Raw genomic sequence first — 19,857 nt, 5'->3', positions numbered from 1 at the left:
CTGTCACCAAGGCCAAATTTTCCAACTACCGGTGATTCTTCTTTGTTTCCAACTTTTGCATGCCAGTCACCAGTGATAATTAACACATCCTGATTGCATGTTTGGTCAATTTCAGACTGTAGCAGCTGACTTTGTATATTCCTTCCATCTTCTTTTGATGCTTCCTGCATCATTTAATAGTTTGCCCATAGAATCCTTCGGTATTAGAAGTCAAGGCTTGAATTTTTTCTTCAATTCTTTCACTTAGAGAAATGCCAAGTGTGTACTTTCCTTTTGGTTTTCTAACTCCAGGTCTTTGCACATTTCATTATAATACTTTATCTTGTCAAGCTACTCTTTGAAATCTCCTGTTCAACTCTTGTATTTCAACATATCTTCCTTTTGGTTTAGCTACTGTCTGTTGAAGAGCAAGTTTAAGAGTTTCTTCTGACAACCATTTTGGTCTTCTCTTCTTTTCCTCTCTTTTTAATGACTTTTTCTTTCTTCATGTATGATATTCTTGATATCATGCCACAGTTCCTCTGATCTTTGGTCACTGGAATTTAGTGCATCAAATATTTTCTTCTGATTGTCTCTAAATTCAGGGTGATATACTCATGGTCATATTTTGGTTCTCGTGGACTTGTTTTAATTTTCTTCAGCTTCAACTTGAACTTGTATATGAGCAATTGATGGTCTGTTCCACAGTCATTTCCTGGCCTTGTTTTGAGCTTTTCCATTGCCTCTTTATACAGATGTAGTTAACTGGATTTCTGTGTGTGCCATCTTTCAAGGTCCACATGTATAGTCGCCACTTACATTGTTGAAAAAAAATATTTTCAATGAATAAGTCATTGGTCTTGCAAATTCTGTCATGCGATCTCCAGCATCATTTCTATTGCCAAGGCTGTATTTTCCAACAAACAATGCTGCTTCTTTGTTTCCAACTTTCGTATTCCAATCACCAGTAATTTTCAGTACATCTTGATTGTATGTTTGGTCAATTTAAAAATTTTAGTTGGTAAAAATCTTCAATTTTGTCTTTTTTGGCTTTGATGGTTGGTGCATAAATTTGAGGTATAGCATGATTGGCTTTCCTTGTAGGCATGTGAATATTATCCTATCACTGACAGCACTGTACTTCAGAATAGATCTTGAAATGTTCTTTTTGACAGTGAGTGTAATACCATTCCTCTTCAATTTGTCATTCCTGCCAGAGTAGATCATATAATTGTCTGATTAAAAATTGCCAATACCAGTCCATTTCAGCTCACTAATGCCAAGAATATTGATCATTATGCGTTCCATTTCATTTTTGACAACTTCTAATATTCCTAGATTCATGCTTTGTACATTCCATGTTCCAATTACTAATGGATGTTTGCAGCTGTTTCTTCCCATTTTGAGTTGTGCCTCATCGGCAAATGAAGGTCCCAAAAGGTTTACTCCATCCAGGTCATTAAGGTTGACTCATTTTGAGAAGGCAGCTCTTCCCCAGTCTTATTTTGAGTGCCTCCAACCTGAGGCACTCATCTTCTAGCACTGTATCAGACAGTGTTTCACTGCTGTCCATAAGGTTTTCACTGGCCAATTCTTTTCAGCAGTTGATGGCCCTGTGCTCCTTCCTAGTCTGTCTTAGTCTGCAAACTCTGCTGAAGCCTGTCCACCATGAGTGACCTTGCTGGTATTCAAAATACTGGTGGTATAGCCTCCAACTTTGTGCCTACCTTATTGGTAGACCTTGGTTCCTTGACTTATAAACAGTCCTCACATGAAGTCTGTCCTCCCCCAGCCCCACCCGTGTGTGTGTGTCTCCGTGTCTTATCTGTTCTTTCTGTAACTCAGAAGTTACTAGATTTAGACCTACCCTGCTCAGGTATGATCTAATTAATATAACAAAGAAAGTTCTATTCCCAAACATGATAACATCCACAGATTAGGATTCTATATTTGGGGGAAGAGTGGGAGGCACAATTTAATCTATAACATTCACCCACTGCCTATTTTTGTAAATAAGATTTGATTGGAACATAGCCATGCCCATTCATTGACATATTGTCTGTGGCTGCTTTTGCACTAGAATAGCAGAGTTGAGTAGTTTATCATAAAAGCCTAAAGTATTTACTGTCTGATCCTTTGCAGAAAAATGTTGCCAGTGATGGTTTTTACAGTACTTGAAACATTTCCATGATACATTGTTGTTGTTGTTGTTGTTGTTATGTGCCATCGAGTTGTCAAGTCGGGCCACCTCATAGTGACTCCTCCTTGGGTTTCCAAAGCAGTATCACTACGGAAGTAGATTGTCCAACCTTCCTTCTGAGGAGTGGCAGGTGAGTTTGAACCACCAGCCTTCTGGTTAGCAGTTGAATGCCTTAGGCACTACGCTACCAGAGCTCCCAACATTATGATATAAAAAGTCTTAATTTAAGGCCCAGGAACCTAGGAATGGGCTTTAGAGGATCTCTGATATCCTGAAAAATGCCCTCCTATTTAGGAACTTTTTTTTTCTAGGAATGCACTGAATAGATTTCATCAGCTTTTAAAATAAATCTTTGATCCCCAAAAGTGGGATATTCCCCTATCTCTCTCCCCAGTCTCTTCTCTGGAATAAAGAAGACTTTTAAAGTCCAAACTTATTTCAGTGAATAAGAAATATACACCAGTACTGAATAATAAATATCATTAATTATTGGATATATATTGCTGCAGATTGCTAAATTCTTAATATAAACTCTCCTGTGCAAAGTGTTTTACTGGGTTGGCTCCTCTATAAACGAATATAAATGACAGCTGTAGGATAATTGCTGTCATGTTTCAGATTTCTCAAATAATTACTCCTTCAAGCAAATATTTAAATGTATGCAGGATTTTGGATAGCTTCATTGCAAGGGAGTTCCTTCAAGGGAACAACCTGATGAGCTGGTCAACAGCCTACAGCAGCAGACCAGACTTGGCCCATGGTCTGTAGTTTGCCAACTCCTGTGATTGAGTGATTGGTAGCCAGGTAGGGGGAGAGGGAGAAAGAGAGAGAGAATGGCTAAAATTGGGTATCTGGGTGAAGGATATAGAGGAGCTCTTTGTACTCTTCTTGCAACTTTTCTATAAATATGTAATTATTTAAAAAAAAGAAAACTACGAAAAGAAGACCTTTATACTTCCCTTAGCTGCTGCTAAGAAACAAAAACATTAATCAAAGTTTAAGATGTTAATATTTTTCTGTTCATAACAGTCATACAACCACCCCTACCAACATTATCCCTGTGTCCATGAACCATGAAGAAAAGCTACTGCTGCCATTGTGTATAGTTTCTGATTTGTACCTGGAACTGTCATCATATGATAACATTATAGTTCTCCTGATTATCTTTGATCTCCATTGTTCTTCATGAGTAATTAGGTTACTGGACTAGTAATTTGTATGTGACCTTGTAATTTTCTGTAATGTAGGAATGTTTTGGTTAGCTATAATTAAATGGACTAAATAAAAGGTGCTTATCAGAAAATGTCCCATTAGTTTGGAAGTCTGTGACAAAACCTTTCTTAATGTGTTATTATGAAATTCCGTTACACAGCACTCTCATCTTGCTTGTTGCACCAGTCACAATCAAGTGGTAGCTAAGGTGAGCAGGGACTAAAAGCATGTTAAAATATTTCATATTACAAGCAGGCATTAGGTAATGTTTACGTTAAGATACTTTTTTAAACTGGAAGAGTGAATGATTTCTAACAAAACATCTACTGTGTAGACTTGTAATCATTCTACCATCCTTTAATGGTTTAATTGAAACAAAGGCCACACCATGATTTTCCTTGATAATGAATATGATAGTGGTCATAACCCATATTTATTGAATACTGACTCTATCCAGATCCATGCCAAATGTTTTTCATCCATTTTTGTTTTCATTCTTTCCTAACAAAAAAACTCTGAACTACTATTATTACCTTTCTTGTATAGATGAGGCTCAGGGATGTGAAGTAAGTTAGCCATAATCTTATTTTGGAAAATATGGACCCACTATAGGTCTGGAGAGCCAGTGGTCTTAGTTGCTGGTTGGAACTTAGGTAAAGCCAAAAGGAAATGGAGAGATTTTTAGAAAGAAATTCTTTCATCAGAAGGACATGCTCCTGTTGAAAAGAATAAAGTAAATGATACCGAGTACTCATATCCGTGCAAGAAATAGAATTTGCCGTTATTCCAAGTGACTGGTATACCATGCGATCCTCAGCCTATACAACTATGAGACCAGAACTAGATGGTGCCTGGCTACCACTGTCAATCACTCGGAGGGGGAGCTATGTAGGAGATCCTGGATAGAGAGGGAGAACAATGTGGAACAAAACTCAAAATCATTTGGAAAAAAAAAGTGTTGGGGTGGAGGGGACCAGGTTTGCTGGTCTGATAGAGCCTGGTGGAACTCCTGAGACTATGGCCCCTAGCTGCCCTTCAGGTCTGGAATTGAACCCACTCCTGTGGCCTCCAGCCAAACAAAAGGCAGGTATATGAGTTGAACATTTACATTACATAGATACACTCCTTGGAGAGAACAATCATGGGAGAAATAAGGGCTGTTTATGCACAAGGAGACAGCTCAAGGGGCAGGAGTGCATAGAGGGATGGACACAGGGAAGAGGTGACTGTTGGGAGGAAGTGGGAGGGGAGCTGTTGCATTGTGGTAATTTGTAGTCAATGTCATGAGACAAAGTGTATGTGAACTGCTGTATGGAAAGTGTATTTGCTCTGTAAACTTTCACCCAAATTAAAAAAAATTGTTAAAAAAAATATATAGTCAATGTCACTGAATTGTATGTGTACAAATTGTTGAGGTGGTATATGTTTTATGTATATTTTCACCATAATAAAATGCCTATAGCAGTGCCAGGCACATAGTAAGTGCTCAACAAGTATTTGGAATGAATTAATTATTAAAAATAAAGAAAAGAAATAGAATTTATGATGGAAAATCCTACACATTCCCCTGCCAATGCCCTTCCCCTGAAGAAGTTCAGTAGCAAATTTAGAGAGGAGAAGGGCTTGAAGGGCTGTTTGTTACCCAGTTGAATTACACTCAACCAGGTATCTACTAAAGGAAGAAGTAAGGTTGTAAAGAATGGAAAAGGAACAAAAATGAAGAGGTTGGGAAATGGCAGAGGGGCAAAGAAAGTAGGAGGTGCTGTTTGGAGTGATTTTGCCACCATTCATATTAATGAATCACTCAAGGGCCAGACTCCCCTAATTCTCCTTTCCTTTGCCCTGCACTGCTCTAAAGCCCTGAGTTAAGGCACACTGACTCTTACCATGACAGCTCTAAGACTAACTTCCATTTTGAATCACCATATGGAAAATTGCCTTCCACAAAAAAAGCCATGTGACTTTGTCAGGTGTTCTTACCCTAAGGTCAAAAGGAACTTTGTGCAGTTTCTTCTCAGTTAATGAAATAATTTTCTTCCTTATGTGACAGAAACAGTGCTACAGTTTAATAGAAACAATAATAAACTTTTGAGAGTAGTCTGTATCATTTAAATGACATATATTTTGAACAAGTTAGTTGAATAATTGACTCCATACTAACCAATCTGCAGAACTAAATACAGGTAGTCCTTGACTTACAATATATTCAAGTTGCAATGAATCATGCTTGCTTAGGACCATCCTCTTTTATTTTTAATTTTTGTACATCTTATCAACAATATATACTACACAAAATGTTGCATTATAAAATTTACTGATATCATCATATCTGTAAGTTTATATGTAATATTTCCAACCCCCAAAGGCAAATAAAGATTGGATTTATAAAGATTGAATTAATAAAGATACTGATAAATAAAAGGGCAATAATCATGAAAATTTAAAAAAAAAAAAAAGCATTCAACGTGACCTCAGAAGTGACTTACATGGGTAGCATTGGAACGGAACCCTGCCCTAAGTCAGGGATTTACCTGTATTAACATCTGGATAGCTTGTCCTTCTGAAATATGAAGGGGGGAAAATGTTTCTTTGGGGAATCCTCAGAGAATTGAAAATCCAGGGCCAAAGTAAAATCTTTACATAACATTTTAAACATGTTGCTCATTCACCTTCTTTCCTTTTTAGGGACTGGTTAAATATGTTCAGCCCGCCAATTGTTCCTCCTAGTCAACAGCCAGCTGAGCAGCATCCAGATTCTTCAGGAAGTTTGAGTATTCAAGGTGGGAATATGAAAAATGCTATACATGAAAAGTAAAAATAATAAGGTATAAATAGAGAAAATCAGTCACTTTGAGATGCTGTTATCTTCATTGAATGCTGATTGCCTAAGCTTACACACCTAAAATGAGGCAACCTATGCCTCATTTTTCTAGGATGATGGGCTCTTTGCAACTTAAAAGAATGTAGCAGAGAAAGTGTTCTTTTAAAGCTTAATTTCAGGGTGAAATACAGTTAGAGTGTAAGAGCATGGCTTTGATGTCAAATATGCCTTATTCTCAGTTCTGGTTCTACCAATTGCTAGCTGTGTCACCTTTAAGAATTTCGGTTACCATATCTGTAAAATAATAGATCATATATACCTAAAAGTTTTTCCTGAGTATTCAGTGAGATGGTATCTATGAATTACTTAGAATAGTGCCTACCAAATACTAGCTATTGTAGATATTCTAACATCATTAAGATACATGTTTTCATTAAGACAAAGGTTTTCACATAGCTACTATAGCCATTATTAATGTGACAATTAGAAGGAAGCAGAAATGAAAATTTGCCTGAGTTCCTTTGTTGGTGAGAGCTATAAAGATGAGTCATTCGTTTCTAGTTATGAGCAGGGAACATGACTGTCAGGAATGCATGGAGAAGGAATACAAGAAAAAGTCTGGTGAGAACAGAGAGGTTGAGATGGAGGAGGTGTGGGGCAATCTAACATGTACACTTGGAATGATAAATAACCTTAGAGGGGCACTCACTGAGGCCATTTTCTGGGTTGAATTTTGAAGATGGAAGTACCACATCTGAAGTTTAAAAAAAAAAATGAACTGAAACTAATATAAATAGCTTTCACAAAGGTGCCAGTTATTTTTCCTAACTGCCCTAGGGAGAAAAGTACAGCCTCCCATTTTTCTTCAAGTTTGGATGGTTCTGAGTGAGAGCTCATACATCTGAGTTGTACATTTTGGCCACCCAAGGGATGGAGATGTCACTGTGATTTACTATCCAAAATAGATTATGCCCCTGAAATTGGGACTCTTTGGAGGTGTACATTTATAATTACTTATGACAGAAAAATAGAATCTTTGCTGTCAGGAGGAGACCTTGCTGTGAGGAAACAAATAATTTGTTATGTTAAGTGTCCTAAGTAAGCCACAAGAACCAGAGTGTGGTCCTTGATCAAAGGCACCCAAGATATATTTTAGTGATAAGTGGCTAAAAAGATGTGTTAAGGTCACCATTGCAAATCTTAGATGTGACAGCAGGAGTTCACCTATGCTGAAGGTAAACAGAACTCCCGTCGAGAGCAAATTAATGAATTAATTTCAGAGGAGGATTGTAGAAATATGGTGACCACTGTTAACAAGACCTAGCATCCATTTTGCCTGACACCCAACATTTTGATCAGCTATGATTTGCTCACCATCCCCTTGTCTGATATGCTTGGGTGGTTTTTTTGATGGCTAATTAATGCCATCAAAAACTAATATTTTCTATTTGGCTAACCTTTACATGTTAATGGCATGGTTTTAGACATAGCATAGCACAGTCTGTACTTCCAGTATACAGATGTGGTGTTCTCATGTGTTCTTACAGAGTATTTGCCAAAGAAAAATAATGGGCTGTGGTATCAGTTTATATCATCAGAAGGGAAGGCAGGCAAGGATGTAGGCAGTCTGGGACTCTTCCTGGGTTTCTGTTATACAGAAAAAAAAATCACAGTCGTTGAGTCAATTCCAACTCACCACGACCCTATAGGACAGAGTTGAAGTGCCTCACAGAATTTCCTAGGCTGTAATCTTTACTGGAACAGACTCCCATGTCTTCTCCTGTGGAACAGCTGGTGGGTTTAAACTACTGACTTTTCAATTAGCAGCTGAGCATTTAAGCACTGCACTACCATGGTCCTGTGTTCCAAGCCTTCATATGCATGTTTCAGTTTGATTCTCACAACCACCTACTGAGGTGTAGATAGGGCTAAGAGAGGTGAATCAATATGCTTGAACCAACATACTTCCATCAGAGATAGCGAGACCAGTTTACATTTGTGCATCTGGAGGCATCGCTATACTTCCCAACCTGACTGATACATACATAGAAAACTTGTCCCAGGCCATTCAGAAATAAGCAAATGAGTTATATCTGGCCCTTGAGTCAGAGATCCCTGTCCTTCCTTTATGCAGAAGGAGTTTGTGTCACAGCCAGTTTCTGCTCAGCCACAATATCTCCAGTGTATCAGTGCCACCTTAAAGTGCACAGCTTTTCCCTTTATTCTGTTCAATTGACAGGGAAATGGGCAGCTCTTCATCATTCCTCGTGGGCCATAATATTCCCACAGAATACCAGTTGCCATGAGCACTGATGCCCTTAACACTTGCTGAATATATGTTTTCTTGGAGCTCATGTGAAATGCAGAAATGGGAAGTTAAGATTTCCAGAACTTACTCAAGAAAACTACCAAACTGACCTTTTGAAAATGAACCATACTTTGCTCAAAGAATAGCTGTCAATTTGTTTTTGACATTTGTTTCTTTACAGATATGACCCTTAAATTATTCATGCTTACCAGCTCCAAAAAGGAATAATAATGGCCTTTCTCTTCAAGACTATGGATCTCTCCTGCAGTTTACGTACATTTTGAGTAAGAAAGGCATCCAGAAGGGTTTTTACAGTTGTCAGTGTCTTATAAAAATATTCTTTTACCTTTTTCATGGCAAAGCCACATAGGCTATTACTTTATGAACATTGATTAATATCCCATGAGACATAAATATAGGCAGTAGAATGGTTGTTTTGTAGATACAGTGTCCAAATGGCTTGTAAAGAATTCACAGGAAACCCATGGATTCTCACAGCTAACCAGAGGAGACCCTGGCCACCTGCTCTTACTCCACAGAGGACTCCTTTACTGCTCCCTCTCTTTACAACCACAGCAAGATTTCACATTTACTCAATACGTTGCATCTAAAAGAAGTTTTATTATATCTTGCCAGACTTCATGCTTCACTGAATAACTATGGTACCAGGGCCTAACATGGTGCCTGGCATATAGTGAACACACTGGAAATATTTGATGAGTGAATAAGGGATTGGAAGAAAGGGAAACATGAGGACAAGTTGATCTATTCTTTGAATCTTTCGTATACTTCGAAGATTTTTCTTAAGATAGAAAGGAGTTGATGCTGTCGAGTTGATTCTGTTTCAGAGTAGGATTTTTGTAGCTATGACTTTTCGGAAGCACATAGCCAGGACTTTCTTCGAAGCCAACTCTGTGTGGGTTTGAACTGCCAGTCTTTCCCTTAGTAGCATGAAACCATTTGCAATACCCAAGAACCACCCCTAAAAAGCCGTATGGATGATGAGATGTAAAAGCAATAATAGAAACTAGCATAAATAAAGCACCTACTCTGCCCAGTACCCTGTTGAGTTTTCCTGCACATTACCTCACAATGACTTCTCTCAACAGTCCTTGGCAATGGGTATGCTATATTATGTCCTCATTTGGAGTTCAGGAGCTAGCGTGGGTCTCCAACCCACTGAGTATGGAGCAGGATGCTGACCTGGGCCTGTCTGACAGGGTAGTTGACACCCTTAACCCCAATGCTGCAGTCTGACTATAGAATTCCCATTGAGGGTGATAAGAACTTCACGACTGAAATGTCTACTGCAATTTTTTTAAGTTTAGGAAGTTCTCCCTTTCTGAAAACTTTCTAAATCAGAGTATCTTAATACTCTCCATAGATCCACAAAGGCTTCATCTCAAGTCTGAGCTTATGAAATGATCCAATAGTATTTATGGACATTCTTGAATCTAGAGCCCCTGCCCCTTCCTCCTGTGATGTAACTAGTTGCCTTTGATCTCTAATTAAGCTGTGAAGGAGGGGGTTGTTTATCACCTCTTACGCAGATATCAGGGTCCAAGGGTTGTCTTCTCTTCTGTACAGAGGTGATTTGGAGGGGAAAAACTTCTGTCTCATTAATATAAGGAGATATATCATTTTGAGGGCTACAGGGAGTGAAGTTTCCAGTTGAAATGTAAAAAATGAACACATTGCTGGTGTCTGAGACTCTCTTCCTATTTCAGATCCACCCCCACATACCTGTCCCCCACATGCATCCCAGAGGGGTCCTGGCCATATAGGTTTCTGGTTTCCCTAACTGGAACTTGAGGTGCAGTTTCCCATAGCTGGAGTGTTGGCACCTAGCCCTGAAATCAGGCCCTTAGGACAGTGTGAGCCCTGTAGGCTTTAGAGTGCCACAGCCTGTCAAGGAATCTTCTGTCATATTCAAGCACACATTTGTGTCATTGAACACTTTTAAGTAGCAACTACTTGGAAAGGATGAAATAGCAATAATTCCTAACTAATCATCCATATCCTTCAACATGTCATTTTAAATGGTGTCCAAGTAAAATATAAAAAACCGGTTGCCACTGAGTCAACTCTGACTCATGGCGACTCCATATGTGTCAGATCAGAACTGTACTCCATGGGGTTTTCAGTGGCTAATTTTTCCAAAGTAGATTGCCAGGTCTTTCTTCAAAAGTACTTCTGGATGGAGTGAACCTTCAACCTTTCATTTAGCAGCCAACCATGTTTACCATTTGTACCACCCAGGGACTGAAAGTAAAATAAGCCATCGATTTTTAGAAAATGCTTATTTCCCAAACAACACCTGAACTATAATTACCACATTACTTGCCTTCCAAAGAACGATATAAGCTTTATAATAGAAGAAAGTATCTTTTCATATTTTTAAGTTCATTGCTGATTATTCATCTTTCTTTCATGTGAGAGCACACATTTGCTGAGACCCACAATTCAGCAGTTCATAGTGGGCTTTCCCAGATGTTAGTGCAAGTTACTTTAGCACTACTGTCAGACATGTTGGTGGAAGAGTTTGCAAGCACCTGGTACTCAGCAGAATCTTATCTAAAATGTCATCTTTATTGATCGATCCTAAGGCTGGCTGTTTCCAATGGTTATCCCTCACCATTGAATTGTTTAAACAATAGTATATTAGTAGGCACATAAAAATACAGTCAATCAGTTCTCAAGATCCATAAGAAAGAAAATTCATTAACTGCTTTTAAAAAAAAATCCTAGATGGTAGCATCAGAAAATCGAAAATCAAGTACAATGTCCTGAATCAGAGATTCTAAATCTGATAAACTGGTCCCACATCATTTATTTTCAAGCTTGAAATCTTAGCCTGCACTTACAGGTTTTCTATTACCTACAGTTAAAATGCATTAAATACAGATAATTAAACATGTACATTAATTGACTTTCGAAAGGTGAACTGGAGGAATTATTTACCTGAGCCAGGGTAACAGAGGAGAGGGCAGCCAGCATTGCTGGGTTTCAGGGAAGGGCAGCCAATATTGCTGGGTTTCGTCTGGCTCCATTGGTTTTTCTTCTGTTATTGCTGTTGCTGTTAAGTGGTTTCAAAGTGGATGAGGCTGAAAGTTTGTATATAGATTATTATCTGAAGGTAATTTTATTTCACTGGAAATTGCTTTATTATGTGAAGAAAGAGTGAAAATGTAATTTGGACCCTTGTCCAGATGCACTCAGTCTAGTAACAGAAAATGATTTTATTTGTTAATTTGTCTGTTTGGTGTTTATGTACCCAGCCTTTAAATGGAGCTGTTTAGAATTTTGAGGAAAAAACACACTCTCTACACTATCCAAGAATATAATTGAAAATTACCCGATAACCATACACAATAATTACCTTTCAAAATTTTGCCCATTGCTTGACATCATAGTGATAATTGCTTAATGATATTATAATTTCATTACATAAGGATTACAGTAGCAAAATGATGTAAGTTGGAGGCTTTGAAAATTAAGCTACAGTGAAAATAAAACCTTTTATGCAAGTTTAAAGCACTTTCTATGTAAAATTATACATAATCTCACCCAAATGTTATACAAAAATGTCATTGTTGATAGGGTTTTATAATCCATCCATTTAAAGCCTCGGTACTTAAAACCACAAAACCTGTCTTAGTACCCATGATTATAATGGGTTCCAGCTCCATCATGACACATATTGGAACGAATGCATTTATGTAGCAGTTAGTGCTCCAGTTTGTATGCATTATGTAGCAAAACCTCCACTAATGAATTGGATCCACCTCAGTCCCTTTGCAGTTGGGTAATAAAGACCCATGGCCCATTACAATGGTTATCATCTTGAAAGAGTCTCAGCTGGTTGTAAAATGTATTGAGTATTCTAATTTAATCACAACACTTTAAAAATTTATCTTTTTGTAAAGTACAGGCATAGAATGCACTAAACAATTCTGTACAGTATAACACTGATGTCAGTTTCCCTCAGTGTCTTGATGGAGTAAAACAAGAAATTGAATGGCAGATTGCTAAGATAGTTATGATTCATAGTCATTTATCTCAGTGATAAGTGATTTTTACCTGATGGAAAAAAAATAGTTTTATTTTTTGAAAAATGCATGATTGGGGTTTAAGAAATGTTTTTATTTAAAGGTGAATTCATCATAGTGTCCTACCAAAAACTATCGGGATACCTATCCGCTTTTTTTCTTTTGGTAGCAAACTGATCAAATAGATACAGTTTCTAGGTATGGAATACAGTATAAATAAATGTATGCTATAGCATGAGTTTTCATATACTCTTTCAAATCACATAATTTTATGATTTGCTATAGATCATATTAACTACTGATCTTTTTTTACCAGTGGCTCTCAGCCCTGACTGCACAGTAGAATCACCTGGAGGTGTTTCCCCCTCTAGAGATGAGCATTCAGCTGATCTGGAATGGGGCCTGGACATGGTGTTTCCGAAGCCCCTGGGTCCCCTTGGTGGGGAGCTCTAGTGATGTAGTGCCTAAGGATTTAACTGTCAGCAAGAAGGCTGGCAGTTTAAACCCAACAGCCACTCCACCGAAGGAAGACTGAGCAATCTACTTCCATAAAGATTTACCACCTCAGAAACCCAAAGGGGGTCACTGTGAGTCGGAATTGACTCAATGGCAGTGAATTTGGTCTTTTGGGTTTGGGTACCCCAGGTGACTAATGTGCAGCTTGGGTTAAGAACCACTGCATTGGACTACTAGTCATTTCACTGAATTCTTCATATTCTCTTGAATGGCACCTTTTCTTTCCTCACCTGTTTCTATGCGCCTTCCCCAGGCTCAGTTCTGTGGCCCTCCACTCTCTCCATGCTCATACTTAAGGACCATCCATTCTTTTGGCTTCAAACAATTTACACATCTGGCTTCTAAATCTTTTTCTTCAATCTCATCTTCTCTTCCAGCCTCCAGTTGTGTATCCCCTTCTGACTTGCCGGTATTGGCATTTTCATGTCCCATTTTCACCTTAGACTTGATTTGGTCAAAATGAACTCATTTCCACATTGACCACCTGGAAGATGGAGTTCCTTTCTCCCAGCTTCCCATCTCTGTCTGTGCCACCATCACTGTCCTACTCACCCAGGCCACACCTTAAAATCTGTGACTGAACCTCTTCCTCATCCCTCTCTGGATGTTCAAAAGGAGCTGTTGATTTTTCTTTGAAAATAAACTTCTTAAATGTCCCTTCCTTCCAGGACTCTGGTCTGCAATTTAATAGGTAATACCTAAATTATGACAAAGTTCTCTTCCTTGGTTTCTATGACCACAGCTATACTTCTATGTCTTCCTATCAAACTAGTCTTCTTTGAATACCTGCTCAAGAGTTTTCACTGCTTAGTATAGTGAGTCTAAACTCCACATGTCCTTTTCCATCATGATGATTATAACAACAACATTTATTGAATATCCACTGTATTGTGTACTGTTACCTCCGTTAACCCTCATAGGTACTGTGACAGAAACTATTATCATCTTTACATATGAGGAAACTGAGTCTCAAAGAGGTGAATTTTCCTAGTGCCTCACAGCTGCAAAGTGAAAGATTTGGGATTGGACCCAGGTCTGTCTGACTCCATTATCTGAATGTTTCACTAGTCTGTCTTACTGTCTGTCTCTGTGGGCCTTTTCTTTGTACTTCAAGCTTTATCAGTATTCCTGTTCTGAGTTCCTGAAAAAGTTATAATCTATAGCTCATGGTTTATTTTATTAATAATATTATCCTTAGTAAAGTAGTTGTCTTCTATGGAGTAACTCCTGTATGTACAGTGCTGTTTGTATTACCAGTGTACAATTTACTCTTCCATCAAACCCTATGAAATAGGCATTATCATCCCCATTTTATAGATGAGTAAACATCCATTGAGGTGAAATAACCTGCAGCCTCCTTAAGGTCATCCAGGCCATCAAAAGCAAGTCTGGTGGATTCTAGAGTTCATGGGTGCTCTTAACTATTACAACCATAAGAGAAGTCATGACTCCTATTTAATTCCTCATTGGTCTTCTTCAATAGCTGCTTCTGTTTCACGTGCATCTGTCACATCCACATGTGACTGTGCCCGGCTCATTCACATAGGAGGCACATAGTACATACATATTGAGAAATTTTCTGAAGTAGTCCAAATATTAAAGGGAGGATAGATTGAATAACTGAAAGTAAAGGACATGCACGTACTCCTTTAATGTGCTTCGTGTGCAGAGTGACCTAAAGGAGGGGTCGTCTTCAGTAAGAAACAGCCACTTGAAAAGCATTCTCAGCCTCTCCTACTTAGAGGAAGAAGGTGGCTGGAGAGAGGGCCCACAGAACCACTCTTAATGCAACAGAAGAATATAAAGGCAAGGCTGCCTTCCTTCTCTGTGTTCCTGTTCTTAATTAGAAGCTGTGCAGGGTGCTCAGGTCAGCTACTACTATTAATGTGGTCATTAGCAAAGTTCTGTCATACTTCAAGGATATCAACCACTGTGGCCAAGAGTCACAGAAGCTCATCAAAGACACCACAGGGATCATCTACAAAATTCCACACATGATTGTCCCAGTCCCTGCTTCGCCCTCCCTAGAGTACACGTTTCATTTGCTGATCAGCTCTAATGCTTAGAAAATTCTTACTGTGTTACCTACAGAATCTTCTTAACTCCTCATTCACATGCCACCCCTTTGTATACTTGAAGCCAGAAGGGCTCCTGTTGCCTCCATCAAGCTTTCTCTTTTCTTGAGTTAATAATCCCAGTTCCTTGGGGGCTTATTGAGCTATTTGTTTCTGCCCTCCCCCATGTACTCACTTATTTTTGCTAATAGTTTTTGGTATAAAAAATCATATCTTTTGCTTCCAAGCCTGATTTTTTAAAATGTAGAACACTTAAAATTTACTACTCTTCCCAATGTTTAAACTCCTTTCATTTAATAGATTCCAGTTGAATATATGATACTACCTTCTTAACAAAAGAGTCAAGCATGATATGTAGCAAGAACACTGAACTGATAATCTGGAAACCCAAGCTCATCCCCCACTGTGTCTCTCACTCACTAAGTGACCTCGGATGGGCTATTTAACTTTGCAGACCCTGGTTCCCTTATCTTGAAAATGGGCATGATAGCTGCCTATTTCACAAGGTTCGTGAGGGTCAAATGAGCTACTGCAGGAGAAAGTACTTTCTAAACCATCAGGGACTCTGCCAATTGAGTTATTAGTAACTGAGGCAGAAATAATTGTTCCTCTGTGAAACCTCACTTTTTAAGGACTGCTAACACTACACTCCCAGAAGACACAGGGACTTCATGTCTATTTCCCCTGCTATACTGCACACTCTTGAAGGACAGGGCCTGTTTGTACAATCATTGATGTTTCCAACACCCAGTTCAGTGCCTGGCATAGAAAGGGAGCATGTTAAATGTTTATTAGGTGAATTCAAAAATGATGGGCTGAGGATTGGCTATGGCACAGTTTGAAACTGTATTTTAAGTTGATAAAACAGGAATGTCTACAACATGGTAAGGTTAAATGCAAGTCAAGAGAGAGAGGGCAGAAACATTTAAAAATGTGTTATATTCACAGTCCTTGATGTTCAGAGTATGCCAGGATGCAGGGCTACTCAGAGTTGCACTTGGGGACAGGAATTGTAGGAGAGGGCTTATGTATGGCAGGCAGTGTAGGGTTAGCCAGGTCTCCACACTTCTTACTCTGGGCAGTGACACTTAGGATCATGGGCTTCACTTCACAATCCTTTGCTCACCCTTTCTGCAAACATTCAGTATTTATTAAACCTTTATTTTTCAAGGTAAGTTCCATGCCCACCATTCAGGCCCCTTTGAACTGACTCCTGATGATCTTGCAGCTCGATGGCTTGGTTTTCATTGGCCCTTCTTAATAGCCTGTACTAATGAAGAGAGCAGGAATCTCTGGATGGCACAAAGGGTTAAGGGCTCGACTACTAGCCCAAATGTTGGCATTTTGAACCCAGCCAGAGGCACACACATTGGAAGATAGACCTAGCTGTTTCCAAAAGGTCACAGCCTTGGAAACCTTATAGAACAATTCCACTCTGCACAGGTAGGGCTGCCATGAGGCTGCCATGAGTTGGAATTGACTCCACAACAACTAACAAAACTAATAATAATGAAAAAAAAAGAGTGTTGTCTTAACCTTGCCTCTTCTCCCTGCACCTTTTCTGATCTCCCTGAATAAGGAAATTTTTGTCTCCCAGCTTCTGAACTCCTATTACATGGACTTTCGGAAGTAGGCAGATACCACTCACTCACTGCTGACAGCATCAGATACCAAAACATTTAGCACCACACCAGACACATAAAAGTTACTCAGGAAACATCCTAAGTAAAGCCAATTTTTTTTATTTTCATTTCATGCCCAGTTTGTTGGAAACCACCCAAACCTTGATGACAACTTAGACAGTGAAATCTAAGCCATCTAAGTGGTTGTCACAGGAGAAAAACATCAAGCCAGGCTTCTATTCCTAGCAAACTTCATAGCCCTTCCCCTTCCACTAATAAGACTGCAGATCCTCTGACATTTTGTTTTCTGTATATGTTCTCTGCTTTATTATATTTCTAAACAACATTGTTATTTTACTTCATGTTTACTTGATAGCCTTTTTTACAATATGTAAATTAGTATTGAATTCTTTATTATGTTATTTAATTCGTACAGTTTTGCGTTTCATACAGCTCTGGCCCATAAGAAGTATAGAACTGTGTGATGATTAAGTTTTGAATCATGCCCAAGTTTCTTTAACCCTAATTAGCAAAGTTCTTTAATCCTTTGATCCTCTCCTTTCTTGGTTCTCTTCTCTGCCAGTTCTTAACAGTCAATTGCTCTTATTCCTTATACTAAAGCTAGCCCTTGTGATCATTGGGTATGTTCCTTCTCCATGTTACATGACATCTGTAGAGTCTCATCACTTCCACCGTGCTTCTCCACTCCAGCATAAACGCTCTCCTTGAATGAAGAAGATCTCCTGGAAAAGATGGTGCTTGCTGCTTCCTTGCCCTTCCCTATGTTGCAGCTGTAAGAATTCTGACCCAGGCTGGCAGCTAACATGTCTGTGGTTCCCCTTCCCCACAGGTGAAGAAGACCCGAGTGTGGAAGAGGACGAGGAAGTGCTGACTCTGTTGTATGACCCATGTCTGAACTGTTACTTTGATCCCCAGACTGGGAAATACTACGAGTTGGTTTGAACTTTTCCTTCCAGGGCAAAGAACACCCCTTTCAATCAAAGCAGTATAACAGTTCAGGTTCTGTTGGGAGGCATCACAGTTTGTGTGGTAGGCAGATCCATGGAATCAAATGTAACTGAGAGAAATGAATTTATTTTGTAAATAATATTTGATGTTAAGAATAACTACATTCTTTTTTGTAGATGTGTGTGATCTTGAAAATGTGAAGGAATTAATACAAGGACAAGATTTTAAGACTTTGAATTAGTTCTTATTTGTTGGTTCTCATCCTACATATACTTTTTGTTTATTTCACATAATTTTATGTAAATGAATTAAGAGTTATTAATTCAGATTTTTGCAGTGTTAATCTGTAAATGATGGCTTGATACACAGAAAAGAAATGTATTCTTATTTAAAAGATATTTGGGTACCTTTTATTTTATTATATATTTGTATTAAAAATAAAGTCTGATGGTCAAAAGAATATATCTTCAACTGCTGGTTTTTATTCCACCCACTTTCTTTACCAGAATATTCCTGGATGAAATTTACCTTTCCTTAGACTCTTAGAAGAGAACACCTTGTGAACTGGTCAGAATTTATGATCACATATTATTGGCACTGGCCCCGTTCTTTCCATTTCATTATAGTTCATGCAGAGTTTACCAAAGATCAAAACATTGTTAATCACTTAAGCTTCTTACCACTGTGGAGGTTTGGGGTCTTGTCATTTTGTTTTGTTTTGCTTTTATTTTTTACCAATTTTCTTTGAATTCTGATAATATGGTCCAAATCTAGCTCTTTGGATTCAACAAGTCACCCATTTGAACATCTCACATGTCTGACCGCTTCTGTGACTTGGGCCCAGAGAAGTCTGGAAAGTTTCCTTTGGTCTTTAAAGTTAGGTGAGTGTAGCTCTGCTTGCTGCTTCAAGAGAAGAAAAAAAAAATTTTGTGCTTTCTGCATTCAGATAGGCAGCCTTGGATTGTGTGCCAAGTATAATAATATTGAGCTTGAGGAAGTACTTATTATATTAGTTGGCACATTTTGTTATTTAATAAAGATTTTTTCATAAAGAAGAATACCATTGGAAATGAAAAATTATTGGTGTGCAGTTGGATTTAATGGTAGTACTATAATTTCATTTAATGTTGCTTGATAGAAGAATTAAGAGCTCTTTTTATCGAGGTAGCGTAGGATTCCTGTTCCAAGAATCATACATTATTTAGGACCATGTTTGTGTTTAATCCTGTTGTTCACAAAGTGTACCTTTGTTTTGAATTTCCCTCCAAGATCTTCATACTTAAAAAATGAAAATGAATAACTGAGGCTTCACAAAGCATACAGAATGATAAAAGAGTTGAGTGATCTTGGTTATTACCTTGAAGACTGGAGTAAGGCTTGGAATAAAATAGGTAATATATCGCTCCTGGTTTCAATAGTCTCAGTACTATTCACACAAATAGAGTCTGATGGAAATATGAACAACAGACAACCTTGGTTCTAGAGTTGAAAGACACGTTAAACAATGCATCAGGGTCCATAGGAATCGGGGAAGTTCTAGGGATCCCTTGGCAGGAACTAACAATTTCTCATGCATGACAATGGTCACCAAAATAACACAACCACCTTTATCTGTCCTTGGATCTCTGCTCTAGGAGCAAGAAGAAGCTAGATGCCTGACTTGCCTGTCATCCTCAGGACCACATGCAATGGGGGTGAGATAGTCCCTGAAGGAGAAGGGGGTGTTATTAAAATAATGGGGCCAGTGGGAGGGGGGTGATGCCAGTCAGGCAAGAATGACAAATGTCTACCCTGGGAATCTAGAACCATCATGTCTGCACTCACCTCTTCTTCGTATTACCTGTCTTTTCTCTACTTCTCTCCTCCCCCAACCCCTGCATGCCCCTGTGACTTTCTTAGCTGATCAGTCCACTTACCAAAACCCTTAGCTACTCTACCTATACATCCAACCACCCAGGAATGTTAACTCTCAATTTCAATTTCAAACTCAATTTCAAGTTAAAACCAGAGTTGGGATTCCAGTTGACCCACTAGAGTCCAGTGACCACCAAGGCCCCCCTCCTGTGGATGAGGAAGGAGGGCAGTTAAGGAGTTTCTTATGAACTG

The 19,857-nt window shown here is 38.6% G+C and overlaps 1 protein-coding gene across 1 annotated transcript in view; it reads left to right on the top strand.

Annotated features, from left to right (window-relative positions):
• The window catches only part of CFAP20DC (CFAP20 domain containing), a 506,982-nt gene extending 489,237 nt beyond the window's left edge, over positions 1-17,745 (top strand). Inside the window, exons 16-17 of the mRNA XM_042780469.1 lie at positions 6,077-6,171; positions 17,633-17,745. Of these exons, the coding sequence (XP_042636403.1) occupies positions 6,077-6,171; positions 17,633-17,745 (208 nt within the window). The remainder of the gene's footprint in view (positions 1-6,076; positions 6,172-17,632) is intronic.
• The last annotated feature ends 2,112 nt before the right edge of the window (positions 17,746-19,857 follow it).

The sequence above is a fragment of the Orycteropus afer genome, unplaced genomic scaffold, assembly GCF_000298275.1.
Source record: "Orycteropus afer afer isolate SDZICR_OR568_19922 unplaced genomic scaffold, OryAfe1.0 scaffold00041, whole genome shotgun sequence".
Classification (NCBI taxonomy): domain Eukaryota; kingdom Metazoa; phylum Chordata; class Mammalia; order Tubulidentata; family Orycteropodidae; genus Orycteropus; species Orycteropus afer.
The sequence above is the reverse complement of the archived record's forward strand: the minus strand, read 5'-3'. Positions and strand labels throughout refer to the sequence as shown.